Source organism: Vollenhovia emeryi, unplaced genomic scaffold (assembly GCF_000949405.1).
Source record: "Vollenhovia emeryi isolate VEMERY1.0 unplaced genomic scaffold, V.emery_V1.0 DF939121.1, whole genome shotgun sequence".
Taxonomy (NCBI): Eukaryota; Metazoa; Arthropoda; class Insecta; order Hymenoptera; family Formicidae; genus Vollenhovia; species Vollenhovia emeryi.
The window spans coordinates 3,057,972-3,081,625 of record NW_011967245.1 but is presented as its reverse complement, the minus strand read 5'-3'; the positions used below and the strand labels follow the sequence as shown (position 1 = coordinate 3,081,625).

Here is a 23,654-nt window from a genome sequence, read left to right as displayed (position 1 = left end):
TACACGAAAGGGTTTATGAAGATACTCACAGATGGTAGTGGTTGAATCCTTTGTATACTGAGCAAGCGCAAAATCACAACGGTTTGGTACAATCGCGAAGAACGATTCAGTCAAACGATTATTTTCGCGCCGTGAACATCAATGAATGTCAACGAAGGTAGAATATATTTTGAACAATAGTAAAAATGTTTACACTGTGATATTCTATTAAAAATGTATCACACTGTGTAAAATAATTGTACGAAATAATGAAAGTATCCGCTCTTATTACAACAATAGTATGAAATTTTGCCCGAAGAATTCTTATAAAGAGAGATTTGAAGTTTAAACGACATAACTGTGCACATAAAATTAGCGCTATATCAAAGAAACGATATTGTTAACAATTTTTATCTTTGAGTAAAACATACTATTTGTTCTACTTTATCTATCATTTATAATTTTAATATTCATAATATACATAATCGCTATATTCATAAGCATAGGGAAGTGTATTCTCTAATAATCTAATACAAATTATACAAGAAATTATATAAATGGAGGAAATCCTTTTATAAGTGCTGTTATATTACCGGAAACAAAAAATTGAATAGCTTCTAAATTAACTGCTAAGAATGAATACTTCTGGCAAAAAATGTTGAAAAATACATAATAAATTAATAACTACTCAAAGTCCAACACACTACATTGACAAACAATGACATTTCTAAAATTCTAAAGTTCTAAAACCTAATTTTACTAGATTTGAGTTACGCGTTTACCCTGAATCGACAATGGCTATGGATATTTGGCATATGGCCCGATCCTGACATCCCTTTAAGTGAATTTCGTCGGCCAAACATTAGATTCATTATTGTTACGTGTACCGTGATCCTGTACGTAACCGCGCCTCAAATGATGAATGTCATCCGCGCTTGGGGTGACGTGTCTCGGATGGTGGAAAATTTTGCCTCCATGAATTTCAGTTTGTTGGCGGCGTGCAAGTTGCTCGTTACTTGGTATCACGGCGAAAGTAAGTTCAATTTTTCGCGACAATATAAATACAGATTTAAGTTTAGCGTCGATTATATGAAATGTCAAAGCAGTATCTCCCTTATTTAAGCATAAAGAGCCTAGATAGTGTTTTTATAAAGAGATTTAGTAATTTATATGCGAATTGATACGTTGTCTTCAACTTGGAAGCACTTCGGCCGCTAATGGCATCGATCACATCCGATTGGATGACTTCAACGAGCAACTGGGAACGAAGTACCATGTTGAAGATTGCGAGACGTGGCAGAAGCTTATCATTTAGATGTTGCATGGCCGCGGTGGGCACGATTATATTTTACATTTCTTTTCATCTGCTGAGGTTCTTTAAAAACATACACCAGCCTCGACGGAGTCTCGTCTATCGGTTCGAAACTATCCAAAAGAGTCCGACCTACGAAATCACCTATTTTATTCAACTTTCCGGCGGCACATATTCAGTTCTCGCTAACTATACTGTCGACAGCTTTGTCTCGATACTGGTGCTGCATATGTGCTCGCAACTGATTAATCTACGGACGACACTTAACAACCTAGTCAACGAATTAGTCAGCAAGTCTATATCTTCGTCGAGATTTAGGGAAGGTTTAGCTGCGATCGTTGTACGACATGAGCATCTCATCAGGTATGCCGGAGAATTTCTGGCACGTTACTTAATAGTGTGAAGTATTTAAGCTTACTTTGAGCTAACAAATTATTTTTTAGATAAATTTAAAAATAAAATACTATTTTCCCTCACTTTCATATCATGTGAGAAGATTTGTATACAACATGTTTGTGTAAAAATATTTGTTGATTAATTTTTTAAAAATCCATCTTGCTTTTAAGCAGCGACAAAAAATGTTGAGACTATCAGACTAAAATAAACGCAAAAAAACCATAAAAATGGTTTTAAGAAAACACAAAAAGGGGAAAGTTGACGATAAAGGATATGAAATTGAGTTATAAATCCTAATAGATTCAAGATAGAAATTCTAAGCGGGATATTGTTTAAGATTTATACATTGAGATCCGGGTAATAAGCCGTTAAACGCACAACGTGAGTAATGTACTAATTTTCAAGGAACGCTAAGACGATCGACGGCTGCTACAGCTCAGTGTTATTCGTGCACGTATTAGCCGCTACGTTTCAAATGTGTGTTATAACTTTTCAGGTTTTCACGGTAAGAGGGATTATTATGGTTCTTCCATATTTTATATAAAAGCTAAGAGACTAAGTAATAATAAGATAAATATATTAAATTTATACTCTAAAATTTGTGGAGTGAATATTTCCTCCAACAGAGTGAATATTAATTCCAATGGAGTAAACATTTCACTCCATGGCAGTATTTTCACTCCACAAATTTTAGAGAGTACTATGTACATATTATGGATATTATACATTTACTATTTATACCCTTTTTATTATGTACTAACACAATATGTAGTTAGATCGACACTGCTCATTGTTTTATCACGAGCAACAATTGAAATATATTTTCAGATAGTGACAGATAATTTGAATGTGCCTGTTATCAGAATGATTTTTCTTTCGTTTTACATTGCCCTTGTATTGACGAACATGTATGCTTACTGCTACTCAGCTGAAAGGCTTATAACGGAGGTAAAACAATTACAATATCGGAGATAAACAAAATTAAGTCGCGTTTTTTTGCGAAATTTTTATATTTTTTTAATCAGCTTGACAAAGTGATAAATGAAAAATATAAAAATATGAATTAACATTGTTCATCTCCGAGGCGCTAATATATTAATGCGATCTGGGAAATCGATCGTGAATCTTTTCCTATATAATGACTTTTACGCGTGTCGACAATATATGTTAAAGAAATTATATTTATGACAAACAGTTAAGCCAACGACACACACAATATGTGTTTTCGTATTATACGGTGCACAAATTAAGTACACGGAAAAAACAATGTAGCTGCTGTAGCTAAAACTTAGCAAAATAGGGACAGCTAATATTTTAGTTGTAATAGCTCAATATTTTGCTACTGTGCCTATTGTATTAGGTGCGACAGCAAACGGTTTGCTGTCGTAGCAAAATATTGAGCTATCACAACTAAAAATATTAGCTGTCCCTATTTTGCTAAGTTTTAGCTACAGCAGCTACATTGTTCTTTCCGTGTAAATCATTAAATGCGCATCATATAAAAGCAACAGTTTCTTTTCATATTTTAAATAAATTTAAGTAAGCTCCGATAAATTTATGATTAACTGTACGAAAAGAAAACCTATGCGAAATTTGATAATTTTCAGAGTACCAAAATGGCGTACGGCGTGTTTGAATGCAAGTGGTACGATTTACCGCCGAAGAACGCAAAGGATTTAATGTTCATCGTGTATCGGTCTAAAATGCCACTTAAATTGACAGCTGGAAAATTCGGAATCTTTTCGATAGAGATGTTTGCAATAGTAAGATATATTCTATAAGAAAAAATATGTTAATTATATGCATCTATAATGCGTTTTTATAAAATGCCCCTTTTTGGAATTATTAAATAAGATTAAATTATTTTCTGTTTTTCTACTTTATAATATATGTACAGTACATTTTTGTATTATATGTATATTACGTATGTTTCGTGATATCACGATTATATAGAACTGTATTTTATCTGCATTTTATACTTTGTTCAGGCTTTGAAAACATCAATGGGATACCTATCTGCATTGTTAACCATGAGAGGTTAAAGGATATGATATACTGAAGAAAATGATAACAAAATAATATAATTGAATTTAATATAATTGATTATAATATCAATTGTTTAACAATGGAAATGAACAGGTTTATATGCACTGCCTGTGACATCACTGTCGAATTGGAGAAATACACATTTTTGCGCAACATGTCAAATTATTATTCAAGTAATAGTTAAATTAATTATTACTTCCATACGATAATTAGTCCTGAGTACTTAAAATTCTTAAATAAAATTTGGAGAATAAAAATGTTTAATCTTATTGCACTGCAATAATAATCTTTATGAGATAATTAAATAATAATTTCTGCGTATTGAATTTACGTTAACAGTTCATGATAACTAGAACTTACATGGCAACAAATTACAATCGATTTTTCAGAGATAAATCGATTTGGAAATATCGCCAGGTGTTCGTTACGAAGTAGTAACTTTCTCTGATTTAATTTTTAAGTATTTTCTACCGAGCCTAGCAATACTAATGCAGGTCATGGTGATCATTATCCTAAGGGTCTAAATAATCGTCGAGTTTCTACATAGTGATCTAACTCGTCCCTTGCTTTATACGGCCTATTTTCCGTTGCAACCCGCTCAATGTTTTAATTGACTTGTGTGTGCCAGATTCTATCGAATTATAGCGCGACGGTGTCTTCCACCGGTAGCGACAGTTTCATCTCCATGCTAATACTCCATGCCTGCGGCCAATTCCAAAACTTGCGCGAGGGAGCTCAAGAATCTCGTCAACGATCTAAACGGAGTGAAAACGTCCGAGGAGTTCAAGAGTGAACTGAAGCGAATTGTAAAGAGAATATTTGAACTGGTTTGTATGATTTGTGGAAACAAGGGTTTTCATCAAGCTACTTTTGTCTATTTTGTATGCCAAAGAGCAGGATTGCCTCGTGTAAAACAAGTTTACGTAAAGACTGTTGAGTAAGTACATAATTATTAAATATTGAAATAAATTTCAGATTCAGTTATTTCAAATCATTAATAAAATTTTCGACTCTTTTTCCTCTATTCGTACAAAACGCACGTGACAAATTTTCAAGCTCAATCTGTTCAACTCAATAAGATCTAAGAAATCATCAACCATTTTGCTCATATAAAGATATTTGGTGATAAAAATTTCTATGACAAGAAATTGTTTCTGCAAAATCCTATGTGTATTTATTGCGTCATAATTCGACCGAAATAATTGCTAAAACTTAACCTGTCGCCATATGTATATGTTAAGATTTGCAACAACAATTAAGGATCATTCGACATTAATAGATATTAATATTGCGAACGGAAGAAAATATTAAATGTGATAATATTGCTTTCATAAAAACTAAATATTATTTTAGAAAAAAGTAAAATGTTCGTGAAAATATGTGTAACAAGCAAAATATGGAATTTAAGTATATAGTAAAAAACAATATCAAATGTTTAATATTACTTTAACGTCAATCGATAGTTAAGAATACATTTAGTGACCATTAGAGTCTCATATGTTCTCCATCGCCATTTACTTGTAAACTTCTTCGATAGAGGGAACCCTTGGCATTAAAAGTGAAGAGCTTATTCTCTCGATATTAATATACATATGTATATGCTATTTTATTTACATTTAATAATTATTTCTAGTAGTCGCAAAAAATATGACTAAAAATCATATGTAACACTAAAATTTACATAAATCCCCAGACAGCTTTTTGAATAAGTAAAACAAGCGTTTTTCAAAAATATAAAGTAATCTAATTTTCTAAAATGTGTTTGCTTAATGCAAAAATAATAAATATCATTGTTCAGTTTTATTGACATCGCTATCTTGATTTACGCGCAGCGTTAAAAAATAAGAAAACTTTCATATATTTAGATTATATTAAATTAAATAATATTAAAAAATATATTTAAATATATTAGTAATGTTTTAAGTTTTCCGATTCGATAATAATTTGAGACATAATTATATTATAGATCGATCATTGTATTGTTATGCATAGCTTACTTCCTATAGTATATACATATTCTCGAAGAGCATGCGTCGTCATGACTCGCATGCGCTTTCAAAAGATATGATTCTTTCAGTTACTTTGACGTCGTCGTCGCGTAAGGGATGTCAGGCGAGGTCGGTTTAGATTTGCCTAAGTTCTTTGAGTCTAAATACTTTATAATTTTTTTTTATAAAATATTTTATGCTTAAGAATTCTATGAAGTGAATAAATAAAAAAATGCTGGACCGGTATTCGTAGTCAGGCCTTATATTCAAAACCGTCTTAAGTTTATCATAAGATGCTGTATGGAACATTTCATTGGCTACGAAGTATCTAAAGATGATCTTAAGACGATCTTAAACATAAGATCTGACTATGAATGCCGGCTCTAGTGTTCTCTGATAGAAAGATTATTAAATACTCGGAGAAAAGATAGCGGCAATCTTGAAGAAAATTATTTGTTAAACCAATTGTCGTTTTTATACGCTACTTTTCTTTACTTTTTTAATACGAGTGTTACTGTATTTATATATAAGGTGATGTTTTTTGTTCTAAATGCAATGCGTCATTAAAATGTAATAAAAAGGGTGTCTTATGAAATATCACACGACTACGGAAAGAAGAAAGGAGACAGAAATTTCCTCTCGCTTTATTTTTGTCTAAAAAAAGCCAGATTTGGAGTACGCGTACGGATGGAATCGTTATACCATGACGATTATGGGAGCTTGGCCAGAACATAGAAGTTTCAGACAGGCTACAAGCTACAAAGTGATAGTTCCTGTTCTAACGATGCTGTGCTTCTGCACCGCACCGCAATCAGCCAATTTGCCGTCCATATGGGGCGACTTTGACTCGGTGGTAGAAAACTTGTCCATGGCAAACGTAACGATTACGATCTCGATGTTGAAGATTATTATATTTTGGTCTAATGGTGGACGTAATTATATCAATTTTCATACGACAGAAATATTAGTCTCAATTTTTTTTATTAATATAAGACGCACAATAATTTTTAGATCACGTTTTAGATCACAAACAATAAAATCACAAAAAGTATGGATTATTTTTATGAATTTTCTAACAAGGCGAAATACAATCAGAGTTCCTTTCAGTTCATAAGCAGCCGTAATTTCTTTTTCTTTTATAAAATGTATTGGTTCTATCAACACTATTCGACAAATTTGATGGACTTTAATCAAATTTCTATAGCTAGAGTGTATTTTGTCCATCTCTAGCTGTCAAGTAATTTGTCCAATAATTTTACGAATAATATAATTGATGCGAATAATAAACTTATTGAAAGAAAGAAATTGTGTCCAGATTACGCAGGAGAATTAGTTGAACAATATGTAAGATTGGCATTTTTTATCTCTTTAATATTCTGTAAAAGCCCTGAGGACGCTTATATCGTGGATGGCAAAGGATTGGAGCACGACCGTGGATAAACGGGACCGCAAGACGATGATGGACATAGCGATCGCCACCAGGAAACTGTCGATAAGAAGCACCGTGCTCGTTCAGAGCGTGGTGATGGTCTTCGTCGTGTTTCGACTCATAGCAATTCGACAAACCGGTCGCCAATTATTTCTTCCTGCGTATTTCCCTTACAATATGACCAGCAGTCCTTTTTACGAGTTGACTCTTTTCGGTCAATTCGTGGGCATTATATCTGCGGCAAGTAGTTACACGGCGGTGGACACTTTCATTGCCACTTTAGTGCTCCATGTATGCGGCCAGCTTTCGAATCTGTGCCACGAACTAACAAATCTACACGCCAACACAAAGGCGGAATTCCAGACGAAGCTGGGAAATATTGTGAGGAGACACGAATATCTCAACAGGTGAGATCAGTAACGAGAAGCAATACAGAAGAATCGAAGGGATTAATTGTTGCGCGGTATTGAGGGATCACTCGAAATTTTCTATAAAGCACGCAAGCGTCTCTAATAAAATTCTATTTATAAATGTAATTTACAAAGTGGTCTTGATAGTGACGTTTCCCATAAGATTTGCAGAAACGATCGAAGATTCATTCAACATGATGCTTTTGATGCAAATGCTGGGATGCTCGGTGCAGGTCTGCTTCCAGTGTTTGCAGGCGTTTATGGTGAGCCGCAGAAAAAGGACAGATTATATAATTAATATAATCCGTATAATATTATTTATATAAACCCTTTATTATAATCCTTTTAAAATAAAGAAAAAAAGAAAAAAAAAGAAAAATCGACCTGTCGTCTCTCGTTGTTTGCAGGCATTGCTGGGCGAAATGGACGAAATATTCATATATAAAATCTCTTTCCTGACACTCTACGTGACTTATATATTGATACAATTGTACATGTACTGTTATATTGGCGAACAACTGCTTGTCGAGGTAATACGATAAATATCAATAGCTTATTGATTAATTTATTGATGTAAATCCCGATATTTTGAGACATTGATACCACAATATTACAATTACGAATATTATAATATTTTTTTTGCCAAGATTGCCAAGAACTAGATTCAATTTTCAAGCAAATATAAATACTGGTAATTTCTTAGTTGGTTTATCGATGTAAATTCTGACATTTTGATATATCGATATCACATGTTAAAATGAACAAGATTCAATTTTCTGACAAATATGAACACTGATAGCTTATAGATTGATTTATTGATTTAAATCCCGATACTTTCATATATCGATACCATATTGCCAAAGTTATCAAGAATATAATGAATCAAGATATCTACAAAAATATGTCTTGGGTCATTATATTTTTTAAAATAAGATTCACTTTTCAGACTAATATAAATGTTGGTAATTTATTGATTAAGTTATTGACGCAAATCCGAATATTGATACGATATAAAATTCAATTTTTAGACTATCATAAATGTTGGTAATTTATTGATTAATTTATTAACGTAAATATTGTTATTATATTACCGAAAGAACATATACGTATATTAATTGCATTTTTAAGGACGAGATTTAATTTTCAGACAAATATTGGTAACTTATTGATTGATCTATTGATTTAACTTCCGATACTTCGATATCAATATCACATTGACGAAATTACATACATCTTAGATCATATTTCCAATAACAAGATTCAATTCTCAGAAAAATATAAATGCTGGAAACTTATTGATTAGTTTATTGACGCAAATCCTCATATACTTTGATGTATAGATATCACATTGCTAGATCTACATATACGTTGGATCACATTTCTAAGAACAAAATTTAATTTTCAAACAAATATGAACAGTAATAATTTACCGATTAATTTATTGATGTATAAATTTCGATGTGTCGATATCTCGGTACCATATTGTTGAAAGTAGGTTTATTTTCTATACTTCCAAGAACGATCTAACAATATGAGATTTATTTTGCATCGGTGAATAATATCGTTATCTCAATTAAATAATAAAATATATTGTTAAGTCAGAATTAGACATTAAAATTCCCTAGTGTTCAATGATTCTAGAAAGTGATTCTATTTGCTTCGTTGTGACAATGAATTGTACTTCAGAATAGTGTGTCATTAACTATGTTACACGCTTTCGTTTTAACGCAATCTGCATGACGCCTGCTGACGTTAATAAGCGAGACCAAAATATACGTTTTTCTATCTTGTAATATTTATGTTTTTCTTTTATGCAATAATTAGTTAATTATTTCTTCGAAATGTATGAAATAATCATGTGATAGTCGATAATCGATTTGATATTCGATAAAATAATCGTTTAGAAAAATGGTAAACCAGTCAGTTGTCATAAAGACTTATACAATTATTTAACTGATCGATTGCTTTCAAAAATATGCATTGTTTTTGTATAAATATGCATTGTAAAATCTCATAAAATTTTTATTTATCATCTTTAATAAATTTATGCGCGTAACGCAAATTTGAAGATCAAAAATATGTATATCTAGTAAATTAGAGAGGTCTTTCGTGCATTTATAATATGTGTTAACCGTAATTATCCAATTTCCTCATATAAGAAGAAATCGCTTTAATATAAGGAAAATTAATATGTGGAATTTTGGATTCACGCAAAGAGAATTCATACAGATTCTGATTATGGCTTCATATTTAATGCAACTGTATATCCTCATTTTTGCCGTTAGCTACGGTTTTACGACTCATGTTTCCCTCGGAATCTTTTGAATCTGACATTCCAGAGCACGAAAATAGCATACGCGGCATATGACTGCAGTTGGTACAACTTGTCAGCGCGCGAAGCGAGATTGCTAATGATCATCATGTGTCGAGCTCGGTCGCCATTACACATCACCGCCGGCCCGTTCTGTTCTTTCAACCGGGAGCTCTACAGCGAGGTACGATATCATAAAACGCCATTATCAAATCGATTTTCTTTCTTTTCCTTTGTGGATCAATAAAAAGATCAATTCAATTTAATTTTTACACTCATATATTAAATCAATGTATATTACAGATTTAATTATTTTAATTGTATGCATGTGCGCACATCTTTCATTTGTGTGATAAAAACTACTGTTCTGATTTTGAGAAGAAATAGCTTTTCATATTCAATAATTTTTTTAATGAAGAAGTATATAACTATATCGACAGCAGAGTAATATGTTAATTCGAATAAGTTTAAGTTTGAAGGGTGCAAAATCGATATTGATTTTAGATTCTTAAGAGATCAGTGGCGTACATGTCATGTATCTATGCAATGAGAACCTTGGACTGAAATGGAAGTAATCTCTACCTTGCCCGATAATTTTTTAATGAAATTACATCATTTATGATAGAGGGGATGTATATTTTCGAGACAGGTTGTAAAAGAAACCTCTGACATTTGTCGAATTAATACTAAATAAACTATTGATTATAATCAATGTGTGATTACACGATCTACAAAAAAAAACCCTTCGCATTTTATGAATCATAAAATTCATTTTATCCATTCAGTGTCTGAACGACAAGGATTAATTGATCAAATAATCAAGTAATTGTTATTAATCACATTATATATGCAAAAATACAAAACTAAAATATCTCCTCCTCTGTCCTACAGTTTCTTTAATTTCCATTTCTTGTAAAGAGTCATAGAAGAAAGAATTTAATCATAACGTTTATACTTGTTTATTAATATGCTAAATGTCATTTCGTTCAATCATATATCGTATAAACGTGAATACGATAGCATCTCATTCGCGTCATATTTGTGTTGCGCAGAGTTGACTTGAATTTTTATTCTATTCTGATATGACGCAAATCTATCGAGCGATCATATTATCTCGTATTAAAGCGTGTCATTGCACGTGACAGGAGAAAAACGTTTCCTCGAGTCGCAGTATGCAAATTTTACAACTTCTGCACGTGCGCAGAAACGAGCGCGATGAATAAGAGATGCAGAGGAGGCGCATCATATGGAAAAGAAGAGGGATGAGGGGATGCGACGTGACGAAACGAAAATAGCAGAGCACAATGGCGACTATTAATGAGGACTCGCAGGGGCCGGATCTCACATTAAGTATGCGGCGGAAACTCGAGGGAAAACATTTTCCTCGTTTTTTCGCCGGCTTGTTTTTCCGTACCGACCGTCCGTCTCGAGTCGGGTGCATATTTGAGCAACTTGATCCGTCACGGACGAATTACTTAGAGCAAAGTGCGCATCGCCCCGATGCATATTTAATGAAAGAGTCTATAGACCCTGTGATTACGCGCAACAGTTCGAGTTACGAGTTCGTAAACTACTCTGTGTACGATGGTGGGGGGAATATTTCGAGAATACGACGAAACGGAGTTTCTGATATACGAGACCTCGCGAATTCTACTGTCGCGAATGCTCGATCGATAATTCGCAGTTTCGTCCGATCCACGGGGTTGATCGCTTCTACTTGTTCGCCGTTCTGTTACACATCACCGAAATTTCGCGATGTGGAGGACTCGCGCGAGCGGTGCTTCTCACTTTTCATTTCTTTTAACAAAAATTTCTATGTCTTCGGTGCTTCGCGGTAGCGTTGCGAAATATATTTCCGCGCGCGAGTTTTCACTCTCCGAGAACGGGAAACACACAAATAACAACTCCAATAATGTTTGTCCGAAACGAAGGGTCTGTCGAACGGATCAAACGCTCGAGCGAATTCGCACGAGTGCACCGTTTAATTCCACCCCGTCCGGGGCATTTTATTCGGGTAAAAGTTTGCGAGTGATGTGCTTTCACCGCTTATTTCCGTCAACCCGCGAGGAAAGTGCGCGCGGAGAGCGGTTAATGAGTGTCATTAACGATTGCGTGGTCTACCGTCACAATGGAGAAAATCAGAAAATGACAGTTACCAACTTCGAGCTCAGATGAACGCGGATAAAAACCGGTGACTTCACGCTTTGCCGGGAGAGCAACGTGCGCGTCCAATATAAAAGTACGCCGCCAGGTCGCAACGTTACTTCGACCTTAAACGTTCGAGTTAAGAGTTTAATATTTCGCTCGGTATTTCGGCCTGTGAAATACATACCTCGAGGATTCGAGATACCAGTCTACATCAGACGGAAATATCGTGAAACAACGAAGAGTACTTTTCGGTAATAAATCAACAAAAAATGACATTTGCAATTTAGGTGATTGCGAAGTGTCGAGATTTATGATCTTTCGTTGGAACCGCCTTGTCGATTGCCGCGTGTCGTAGACGATGATAGTTAACGCGAGAGTGATTGCGCTGGTCGCACTGGTAACTTACGGCGTGTACGCTCACGCAGCCGACATTCGAGATTCTTACAAAAGGACCGACGATAAAAAATATGCCGGATCCATGTTGGCTGAGATCGCAAAGGAATTCATACAAAGATCAACCACCAGCAGTCAGGTAACAAAAATTAAGCGTCATTACATAAGGAGTATTATATGACGATCATTTCCAAACAATTTGAATGCCCGAGAGAATATTGTTGTTTCAATAATAGCATCAATAGTTTATTTTATTTGCAATAATCTATCAATATTATTATGTATTTGTGGCAATTAATTACACGAGTATTTAATTCGCTGAAGTTATTTAGAAGTATATAAATAGTATAATAAACTGGTGTAATTCCGTGTTATTGCAAAGTGAAGCTGCGTCTCGCGAAAACGGTTAACTCTGAATGTTAAACTGTGCAAAATTAAATTAAACGATAATCGCGGTGTCACAGGTGCTGAATTTAAATCTCTCGAACTTGCTGCTACTTTTGGTGCTTAAAGCGGTTGTGTTTGGCGCCGGCTACATAGGACATCATGGTTACAAGGGACGCGAATTAGAGGATGGTAATCTCGACGTTTGAACTATTGTACATTTATCCGAACACGCTTTTTGTTGTATCGCGACAATTCCATTGGCAATAACTGACATTGCACGCGACTAATGTCTTATCGTTCTTCGGAATGGAGCTAATGGCAAATGTGCGCAGCAAATGAAACAATTGCGAGCCTCATATCTTTACTCTTAATTACGATTATTTCTACTAATTTCAGAAAATATCGTGTCGGAGGGTGAGATTGCGCTAGCGCTTGGATATCTGATTGGTGACACCTGTTTGTACAGGGCAGCCTGCGAAGAGCCACACATTGCGAAAGAGTATCTCGGCGCGGCGGAAATGCTCTTGCAAACAATGAAGTTAATGCCACAGTATGTATGCAAAGTATTAAAGAAAGAAATGCACGAAAATAGGACACCTTTGAATAAATTTAAGTCAAATATATCATATGTACTTATATGTGCTATAAACATGACACTTTTATATATCGTGTTCAAAACATGACGCTTACTATCGGCATGCACGCCGGCGTTTTACTTGATTCCGTTTCACGAAACTGTCTTGCGCGCCCTTACGCTCATTTTTACTTTTGGAACTTAATATATCTTGAATGTGAAGGCAAGCTATCCGTAGAAAATGGGAAATAATGTACACTGTTGCTGCGAAAATACAACAGCGAATGTTGTCAGGAAAAATTTGCATTTCCGCAGGAATTTACCTGTAGAACTCAGCTATGAGAGGACAATGGCAGAATTTCGGAAGGCGATTGAATATGGCAGTATCGAGCAATGTCCGCCGGAGTACAGTTGCAAAAAGGAGAATATAAATAATTTCTTACGAAGCGACAAACGATAATGCGTATTTAACAAAACATTTCGCAATTCATTTCTATTTTGTTTAGGTTAAACTATAAAAATCGCACAAGATAGATAATACTTTATAAACAGTATATCTTTTAGAACTAATTGTTTACAAAAATTATTTCACTTTTATTGCCAAAATTGAAATAGTAGTTTGATAACTGATAACTGAGAAAATTTACGAAGAATGGCAAGAATATTATCATTGAGAAAAAAATTAGAAAATAAAAATGTTATTTTTAAAATAATAAATTGTATTTTTATAACCTTGTTTTTATTCGAAAAGTTATGTATTAATCTTTCACACGTCTTAATCATTTTCATCAGACGTATGAAAGTATTTTTATTGCCTATACAGTTATTTTTTATTATTAATACACAATAACGACTTTTATGAATTCCTAAAAAATATGTTACAAAGATAATGTTGTTCCTTCAAGAATACGTATTTTAAGAACTTTCAATTTTACAGTTGTTATTATATGCTACAAACATATGTTTCTCATTGTTGATTTACATTAATTAATTAACGCTCCTGTATTGATTCAGAAACAATGAAATAGAATTATCAATTATAACCGAATATTTTTCCATAATTAATGGCATGGAAAATGTGACCAAATTAGCATTGTCGGCATGAAAATGGCTTGTAATTTGCATATGTGGACACATAAATTTATGCACTGCATAACTGCGTACGCACTCAAATAGCACAACAGATGATCATTAAAAGCTCAAATAGGATTAATTTTTTAATTCTGTGTGAATTAGCATAATCTGTTCAAATGAAACTCAAAAGAATCCCTTTCGGATAATTCATAATAATACATTGCAGTTATATTGTAGTTTTATCTGTCTTTTTAATTACCGAGTTATCCCGTATTCCGCTGTTTAGTCTTATCCATTTTCCTACCTACCCGCGTTTCAACTTTTTGTTAATAAACCCTATCTTTCGTTAAAACCGCGATGCGATTTATAAGAGATCCGATTATAAGCGTCTTTTTAATCTCGCACATATGCGAGAATATGTAAAGAAGATAAAGAATATAACCCACCCGTATTTTGACAAATAACAAGAAATCAGCTTATTTCGTACATCATCGTACTCATATATCAAAGTGGTCAACATTGACCACGTACCGCGTTGGGCCAGATTGGACCTACCTTCCTGGCCATACAATCTGGTCATTTTGACCAGAGATCAGGAAGGAAAAAAACTCCTTCCATAGTCGGTTTATTATCGTCACCGACAGATATTTCGTACGGTTTGAACTATATTCGAGCGTCGATCGTATTGAAATGCACGACCACAAGAAGAAAATTAATTTAAACAATTTGCTGCACGAAACTAATCAAATATATTTTTACTTCCGTTATTTATTCAAAAATAGATAATGACTGTCTCTTCGCGACTCAATCTTTAGAAAAACAATTTACTTTCGCGTTATATTTATTTAATTTCCGCGATAAATTAAAATTTATAATACGAATAAAAATAAACAATTAAAAATTTCTTGAAAATTTGTTGAAAAATGATTGCGAGGACCGAGGCAAAATACTAGAAAATAAATACTAAAATACTAGATATGACAAAACGCGCGCTTCGCGCGCGCAGTTTGTAGTTGAGAATTGTATATTTTTAAGAATTTGTATACATGCAAAGAAGTAATTGTATGCGCAACGTCAATTTAAAATAAAAAGTAATTTATCACTCACTTATACGATTCGCAACAGCAGAGTTGTACATCGTTAACCATATATGTTACTGTAAAAATACAAATATGTATATGATTATTATTTATTATAGACTAATTATGTAAAATCGAAATTATTATATTAAATATACTTTATATTTTATATGCTTTAAAATAGATATTTATTAAAATAACGATATAGGATACTGAAAAAGTCTTTCTTTTAAATATAAACTCACAAAATTGTAAACGTATGGTTTTGTCTCTAACACTTATTCGTATCCTCGTTCGAATCATTTGAATAAATCAAATAAAAGCACAGAACAGATGTTTTATTTCGCACAAGTAGCAGATAAAAATGTAAGACACTTACCTCACGTTTTTCCCGCTGTTGCCCGATGCCTCCTTGGCCTGCTCTTCCTCTCAGATTTCCTTGTTGCACTTCACAAAACACACACTCGCAAAAATCATCGATCGCGCGAAATTTTCGGGCACTCCCGTACGCGATGTGAAATATCGCGAAACGCACGAAATATTATTGACAAATACCCCGTGACTCTCTATCATACAAATTGCTCAAACTGACAACGTGTATTTTTGATTCGGAAGAATAGGATAATGGATAAAACACTTTTGAATTGGCGATGTAAGACGCAACGCGAGCACCGAAAGCATAATCTTCGGTAAAGAAGTGGTTATTAGTCCGCAACAAAATGATATTTTACAATCTTTGTCATTCAATCTAATCCTCGAAATAAATTACGTGGACGAAATTGTCAGCGATAAATAGTTGTTATTAATTGCAACAGTTAATCGAGATAATTTTCAATTTACACTTACACAATGTAACGACGTGCGATAAGCGATTTACAAATCAATAGCGTTTTATTCTTCCATTCATCGCGATCGAGTCTTGGAAACCGATAATGTAAAAATAATACTACGCACGGAGCGACTCTCGCTGCTGCCTGCCGGCTCGACGTTCGGCGAGCGAGTGAGAACGCCGCGACCTTCAGCAGCTTCAGCTACACAATGGCACGCAAAAACATCGTACGTCACCGCGCCGAGAGAAAAACAACTACGAACGTTGGAATTCGGTGTCTTTTTTTGTTCCACAACTGTTACTACGTTTTGCGTATTATTCTGCGGACTTATTGGTATTGATTAAATAAACGATTAATTCTGTTAAATCGAGAAAATGTATCGGAACAAAAATCGTTGTTATTTAAATTCTAATTACTAAGATCTAATTACTAAGATAAAGATTTTGCCTCAATAGTTGGTGTATACAAATGTATATTTCTAAATTGCAAATCTTCATTTACTATGAACGTAAAAGAGAAGTGAAGCACACCGCGCTTCGAGAATACCAATCGGCATCGTGGAAAATAGGTCTCAACTGTTCGATACGTTACCGTAAAGTTGCTCCGCCGGCGCCCGATACCTTTTCTATGCCTCCTCCTCCACTCGGGCTATCCTCTGGGACTCCTGCGGCTCCAACAGTCTGTAACATCAATTATAAAATTCGTATTAAACGTGTGTTCAAGGAAACCAATATTGCAGAAAATAATTCTTGCGCGTATCGAACTTTATATTCAAATGCACATTTAAATGGTTATACATTTTCCAGAAAAGATTTTCAAGAATAAACTTTTATGAAATTTGAAATTGCGATCTTGAATTTTTAATTATTTTTATTAATATGGATGTATAAATATCTTTTCTCTACGTTGAATCTATAAGATTGATGTTTGTACAGTAATTCTTTATATTGCTGCAACGTTAAAACAATCTTGAACAGATCATTATTTTTTGACGCTCCAATAGATACTTAAAAAATGTATAATTATGAAATGTATATATATTATAGACATGTAATATTTTTGCAACGGTCAGAAATTTTTTGAGCTAAGATTGAATTATAATTTTAGTGGAATAATTTAATTTCAGCACTTCTAACAGTTGTAAAAAATATTCTGCTAAACGCGACCAATGTTGTTAACTCAATATAATTTAACAATGTTTTCTGAATGTTGAATTCTAACGTTTACAAGACATTACAATTCTGCGGACATTAAACGTTTTTGTAATATCTTTTCAACGTTGAATCTACATTTCGTACACAGTTGGAAAATTTGTGGTTTTTTTGTAAAAAAAATGCCGGTTAAAATTTTTGTGTTAAATATTTAACACATTCATGTGTTAATTGACCTCAAATGTAAAATTATTAAAATAACTAAAAAGAAATGTTAAAACAACACAATGTGTACTTATTTTTAATCTGACACAATACATATGTTCTATGTATATTATTAGTAACAAAATTTATCTGTTAAAATTTATAGAAAATGGTGATTTTATTCTACCTAACGTAAGTAAGAGATTTCGAATCGTCATTTGACTTATTACATCTGTAAAATGTAAAAATTACATTTAAAAAAATTCATTTTGTCATTGAAAATATGTTAATTTTACAAAAAATTTATTTCAAATTATTTTGAGATTTGCTTTTATTTTGCGTTGAAATATTAACAGAGTATTAGTGCGATCATTTAACGTATCCATATATATTACGTTAAATTAACACAAAAATTTATGTGTACCGTTTGGGACAGTTTAACGCAAATTTTTCAACTGCATAACATTGATGCAATATTGCAATGTTGTAACGGAACGTTTCTGAGATCTTGATTCAACATTTGTGTGCTGTACCCAGTGAGAAATGATTCGTCGATCGACGCCGAAATAAATGTCGAATCGACGTCAATTCGATGGTGTCGATGTCGTTTCGATGTCGATCGACGAATCATTTCTCACTGGGTATGGGTAGCCCGGCCAGAAATAACTCGTCGATCGACGTCGAAACGATGTCGCGTCGACATCGAACCGCCATATTGACGTCGATTCGCTTCGACGTCGATCGACGAGTAATTTCTGACTGGGAGGGTATACTCGCTCGCTCGCTGCCTTCGGACTTTTAAACTGTACCCGATTGTAGCACACATTTGCGCCTCTTTGTTCGAATAATAATTTTAATTTAGGCGAACCAATTGTAATCAACGCAAACGTAAACTTTATTTCTACGGCGCGAATGAACTGCGAAGCTGCCGCCGCAATCAACGTCGCATTCGCTCTGCAGCTTGAATCTTTGTCTCTTGAAAATAAGCAGAGCCGCTAATGAAATTGCGACCAAATTTCTTGTAGAATCTCACCCATTACGTTATGTGCGCGCAAATGGGATGGACTTGTGTTGAAAATCTCGACGCGAATCTCAATGAAGACGGATTCACTTTGCTGCGCCGAGCACCAGAGTACTTTGCTTGTAATTCCTGCTACCAGACGGCGCTGACAACCCCGCGAGTGCCTAACCTATTCTGACAGTCGCGGTGACTGCGCCGTTCTCTGCGCCACCGTCGCAGATCCTGACTTGTTTGATTTTCGCCTGGTCACGTCGCGTCAGACGCGTAAACAATTTTTCGTGTTTCGGCTGCTAGCGTCGCTATTCCGGTACGATTTCTCTGAGAGATGAGTTCTATTGGCACAGGGGTGAGTACGCTGCACGATCGATCGGCACGCGATTGCAAAATCTGGCGCCAACACAGCTGACACTCGGCCGCCTAACCTCGCTTTTGTTACAGTACGACCTGTCCGCCTCGCAGTTTTCGCCGGACGGACGGGTATTTCAAGTGGAATACGCGCAGAAGGCCGTGGAAAATGGAGGGTGAGTCTCGCACGTCTCGCCCCTCGTGATTTCTCGCGCCAAGTCAAGCGTGATAACGTGGCTAGTGGAAATCGATGCGACACGTACAACGGCCAAGGCCCGGTCTAAAATGAGTTGTTAGTCAGAAGTCAGGACTACGTGTAGGTCCTTTTTCTTCCACCAACAACGGAAAAGGATCGACATACAGTTCCGACTTCTGACCAACTCCTTGTAGACCGGGTCCAAGACGTTAATAAGGAGGAGTACACGCGTGCGCGCTTGCATCTCGTTTACGGTTACATTCTGTTGCAGGACAGTTATTGGCTTGCGAGGGAAGGACGGCGTGGTGTTCGCCGTCGAGAAGATAGTAACGTCGAAGCTCTACGAATCGGGCGCCAACAAACGGATATTTAACATAGACCAGCACGTCGGTATGGCAGTCTCTGGTATAATATCGGACGCGAGACAGATCGCGGACACCGCGAGGTCAGAGGCCGCTAGTTACAAGGCGCAGTACGGAGTCGGTATTCCATTGAGGTATTTAAACGAGAGGGTCTCCATGTACATGCACGCGTATACTTTGTATTCCGCCGTACGTCCGTACGGTTGCTCCATCCTGCTCAGCGCTTACGAGACGGACGGCCCGATGTTGTGCATGATCGACCCATCGGGAGTATCATACGGTTATTACGGCTGTGCAGTAGGTAAGCGAAATGTCTATGTAGTAAAAGACACTGGAGCGTATAGACGGAAATTTACATCCTGCGGTTATATTGTTCTAGGTAAGGCAAAACAGTCGGCAAAGACGGAAATTGAAAAACTGAAGTTGTCGGAGATGACGTGTAAGGATTTGGTTAAGGAAGCTGCTCGTATCATTTACCTCGTCCACGACGAGCTGAAGGATAAACAGTTCGAATTGGAAATGAGTTGGGTTGGTGCGCATACTAACGGCAGGCACGAACGTGTGCCGGCCGATCTGAAAACCGAGGCCGAGACGAAGGCACGGCAGGCAATGGCGGAAGACTCGGACAGCGATACCGAGGATATGTGAAACGATATCTAGATACTGCCGTTAAAATTCTTTGTATTGTAAGCGATAATATTAAATATAACATTAATGCACACAAATGTATGCGCTGATTTGTGATTTTAAATCGAGTGAGTGAAGATATGCCACCACTCTTGAGGAGCCGTGGGCTCCTTTCGGTTTACAAGTTGCAATTTTTATGGAACCGGGTTATAAACTCCTTGCTCTATTGCAGAGAACTAAGCTTATTTCAAATCCTATTTTTATGGAATAAGAAATGTATGCACTGATTTGTGATTTTAAATCGAGTGAGTAAAGGTATACCACCACTCTTACAGGTGCTACAAGTTCTTGAAGAGCCGTGGCTCCCTTCGGTTTACAAGTTGCAACTTTTATGGAACCGGCGGGTTATCAGCTCCTTGCTCTATTGCAGAGAACTAAGCTTATTCCAAATCTTATTTTTATAGACTAAAATATAGATTTCTAAAATTGATACCCATTCGCCTTATAACTTCTCTACTCGTATCGTTTAACTCTCCAGTTATCCTCTTGCAAAGCCAAGGCACATGTGGGATTAGTGTCGAGGATCCGGGATTTATCTACTGTGAGTCGCTCTCGCATACAGAGCTACGCATTATCCCGTTTTAAAGCTTAGTTATTGTTACTGTCTGGAGGCTTCTGCCTTCCAAGGGGCGATGTAATACCTCGATTTACTTATCTCTAGTTAACCTTTTCTTCTATTATAAGTAGAAATTGCAAAAAAGACTGATTTGGTGCATTATCTTAATCTTTAATGAAATGCGGAATACTTGCAAAAGAATCAAAATAGTTTCGCAAAACTTTTTACCCGTCAATAAACATGAATCATTTTTGCAACTATTTCTTCAATTTTAAACGTAACTAAAACATGCCTGTGTATGAATCGGTTTGTTTTTTTTATGAAAAATGCGATCGTTACACATAACAAGCACGATGCAAAATTTCGAAAAATCCGATAACGAACGTAAAACGCATTTTCCGTGTGAGAGATTTTATCCAGCTGCTTTCATGCACACTCAATACAGTTCCGGAAATTTTTTCAATTTACAGAAACCTTTTGCAATCAGGACAAACGGCTATCGCGTGTAATCTCTTTATAACAACGATAAGCTTCAGCCGTCGATAATTAAAGAACACGTGCGCAGTTTTTCTCTTTTAGATCATATGTTTTAAAAGCTTCTTTTCAGTTAAGCATCTATGCCCATTTTAAATTAAATTCTTGAAAAGGAAGGACTCTCAAAATCAAATCATGTAAAATAAGAGGTATTAATCAACATCAAAGCTTTGCTTTTTAAATTAAAAAAATTGTTTCTCGCATTACAAGATTAAGCATCATATCGATACTAATTTTATGTTTGTGTGTTGTTGCATAAGTCTTTCCACTGTTTTTTGCGATTTTAATTTTTTACGATGATATGAAACTTTTACAGGAAAAAGGAATGAAAAATATATTTTATGCCAGGTCTACATTGTTGACACAATTCATGTATGTACATGGAGAAACGCGGTATCCTTTCGCAGAAAATTACAATTATTTTGCAAGATGATACTCTATCTGGTAACTCGAGTGAAATAGATAGAATTTCATCTGCATAAAGACGCGCAATTGCGTCTGCACAATGCGGTATCAAATTGTATACGTAAATACAAACGAAGAGATATTCCACCAGGAGACGTAGATCTTTGAATCTTTGAAGCAAAATTTTTTCTAATCGGTCGACGTACAACTTTGAATCACAAGTCGGTTTTACCGATATATTAAATTAAGTTTTAAAGCCTTTGTTTCTTTCGGAAGCTAAGACCAAGATGGCCAAAGTACAAGTAGAACTGAGCGTAAAAGTCCGCTTCAAATCCCCGTAAACATTTTACGGATTATACCGCGATGTAACTATGTAACCTTGCTAAACTTCGTTTCTACAGCGTTGAAATTAAAAGACGATGAGAAACGAGTTTAAAACGATTAGGGTTGGCCAGGATCTTCGGAATCGGCTTTCAGGATTGCGAATATCAAGGAAAGCCCTTCGTCAAAGTAAATCTTGCAAATCACCGAAAAGAGCGTAAGCGGAGAACACACACCCACAGAAAGAAATTTCCGAATCCAATGCTATTACACTTCAATGTATCACAAAATAGGATCGATATAGTGCCAATCACATTCCCTAAATCCACATTATTGATTTCATTTTAATATTGTCTTATTTTTATACCTAATGAGGTTGCGAGAAATATAAATGCGTTAAGAATATTTTTTGTCTCAGTAACAGAGATCCTTTGTGAGGGTGCAATGCCTGTGGTTAACGCGCATGACCCTGCTCTTTTACCCTGCTGGACTGCGTTCAGAAACACCACCCGAGTACTCCAGCGTATTATTCTATCCTTGTTGCTCACCGTATGTTAAACAAGGATAAAATGATACTCTGGGGTACTCGGGTGGTGTTTTTGAACGCAGCCCTGGGGGTCGGTTTCCACCGAATGGCGACCGAAAGGGTTTTGGTTTGTGTCGAACTTTATGTACATAAGGGTAGTTCGACTTAGAAACTCAGCCATTATAGTGATTGGATCCGCCGCATCGTCTCTTCGGCGAACCTCCGATGGCGCAATAGCATTGATCCTGTAGTTTTTCTAATCAATCAGGTTTTATTCTCCTCTCTGCTGTAGAGTGAAATTTTCATTCGTCGGAGAGTCGCTGGACATCTTATCTGACGACGAGAAACATGCCATTGAATCTGAGCATCGATCCGTCGAATGACGTTTCCGTTCCTCGAGGAACGAACCGGTGTCTACATTGTGGCGATCATGCTCGGCTTTGTAAATTTTTTCGGTGTCGTCTTGAATCTGCTGGTCATAGTAACGGTCGTGAAGAACGCCAGTGTACTGTGGACACCCAACAACGTGGTCCTCAATATGGCCGTATTTCAATAATTAAATTTGATTTCTTTAAACGTTGATTTTACGGATATTACCTTTAAATTAAGTTTTAAAACCTTTATTTCTTCCGGGAGCTAAGACTGCAGACAGACAGGGGGCAAATGAAACTGTAAGTAAATTAATCCGCTTCAAAATCGATCCCCGTAAACGTTAAACGGATTACACCGCGACGCAACTGCCACGATGGTGAATCTCGTTCTTGCAACGTCAGTTGAAACTGAAAGGCGATGAGAAACGAATTTAAAACAGTTAAAGTTGATCAGGATTGTTGAAATCGGCTTCGAGGATTGCGAATATCGAGGAAAGTCCTCCGTCGCGTCAAAGCAAATCTCACAAATTAGAGGAGCGTGCCGGAGAACGCAGCGCCCACGCGCTCAACACGTGCATAACCCCGCTTTTTTACCCTGCTGGGGGGTTGGTTTCCGCCG

At 35.7% G+C, this 23,654-nt stretch overlaps 4 protein-coding genes across 5 annotated transcripts; all 4 read left to right on the top strand.

The window, feature by feature from the left end:
* Positions 1-108: 108 nt before the first annotated feature.
* On the top strand, positions 109-3,886 carry LOC105570247 (odorant receptor 22c-like). Its single transcript, XM_012027321.1, has 7 exons — positions 109-157; positions 743-1,012; positions 1,183-1,654; positions 2,093-2,192; positions 2,516-2,635; positions 3,295-3,450; positions 3,676-3,886. The coding sequence occupies exons 1-7, from the start codon at positions 142-144 to the stop codon at positions 3,727-3,729; spliced, it is 1,188 nt and encodes a 395-aa protein (XP_011882711.1). The 5' UTR covers positions 109-141; the 3' UTR covers positions 3,730-3,886.
* Positions 3,887-5,607: 1,721 nt separating this feature from the next.
* On the top strand, positions 5,608-11,225 carry LOC105570245 (odorant receptor 13a-like). 2 transcript variants are annotated; one of them, XM_012027318.1, is made up of 6 exons: positions 5,608-6,653; positions 7,107-7,557; positions 7,724-7,823; positions 7,968-8,090; positions 9,900-10,055; positions 11,017-11,225. In XM_012027318.1, exons 1-6 carry the CDS (start codon positions 6,425-6,427, stop codon positions 11,092-11,094), a joined length of 1,137 nt encoding a protein of 378 aa, XP_011882708.1. In that variant the 5' UTR covers positions 5,608-6,424; the 3' UTR covers positions 11,095-11,225. The 2 variants fall into 2 exon arrangements, with proteins under 2 accessions (XP_011882708.1, XP_011882709.1); XM_012027319.1 differs by lacking the exon at positions 11,017-11,225 and adding an exon at positions 10,376-10,708.
* A 49-nt stretch (positions 11,226-11,274) lies between these two features.
* On the top strand, positions 11,275-15,020 carry LOC105570246. Its single transcript, XM_012027320.1, has 4 exons — positions 11,275-12,551; positions 12,877-12,988; positions 13,196-13,349; positions 13,689-15,020. Exons 1-4 carry the CDS (start codon positions 12,378-12,380, stop codon positions 13,831-13,833), a joined length of 585 nt encoding a protein of 194 aa, XP_011882710.1. The 5' UTR covers positions 11,275-12,377; the 3' UTR covers positions 13,834-15,020.
* Positions 15,021-18,914: 3,894 nt separating this feature from the next.
* LOC105570244 (proteasome subunit alpha type-3) lies at positions 18,915-20,364 on the top strand. The gene is made up of 4 exons (XM_012027317.1): positions 18,915-19,078; positions 19,171-19,253; positions 19,545-19,936; positions 20,015-20,364. The coding sequence occupies exons 1-4, from the start codon at positions 19,058-19,060 to the stop codon at positions 20,281-20,283; spliced, it is 765 nt and encodes a 254-aa protein (XP_011882707.1). The 5' UTR covers positions 18,915-19,057; the 3' UTR covers positions 20,284-20,364.
* Positions 20,365-23,654: the final 3,290 nt, after the last annotated feature.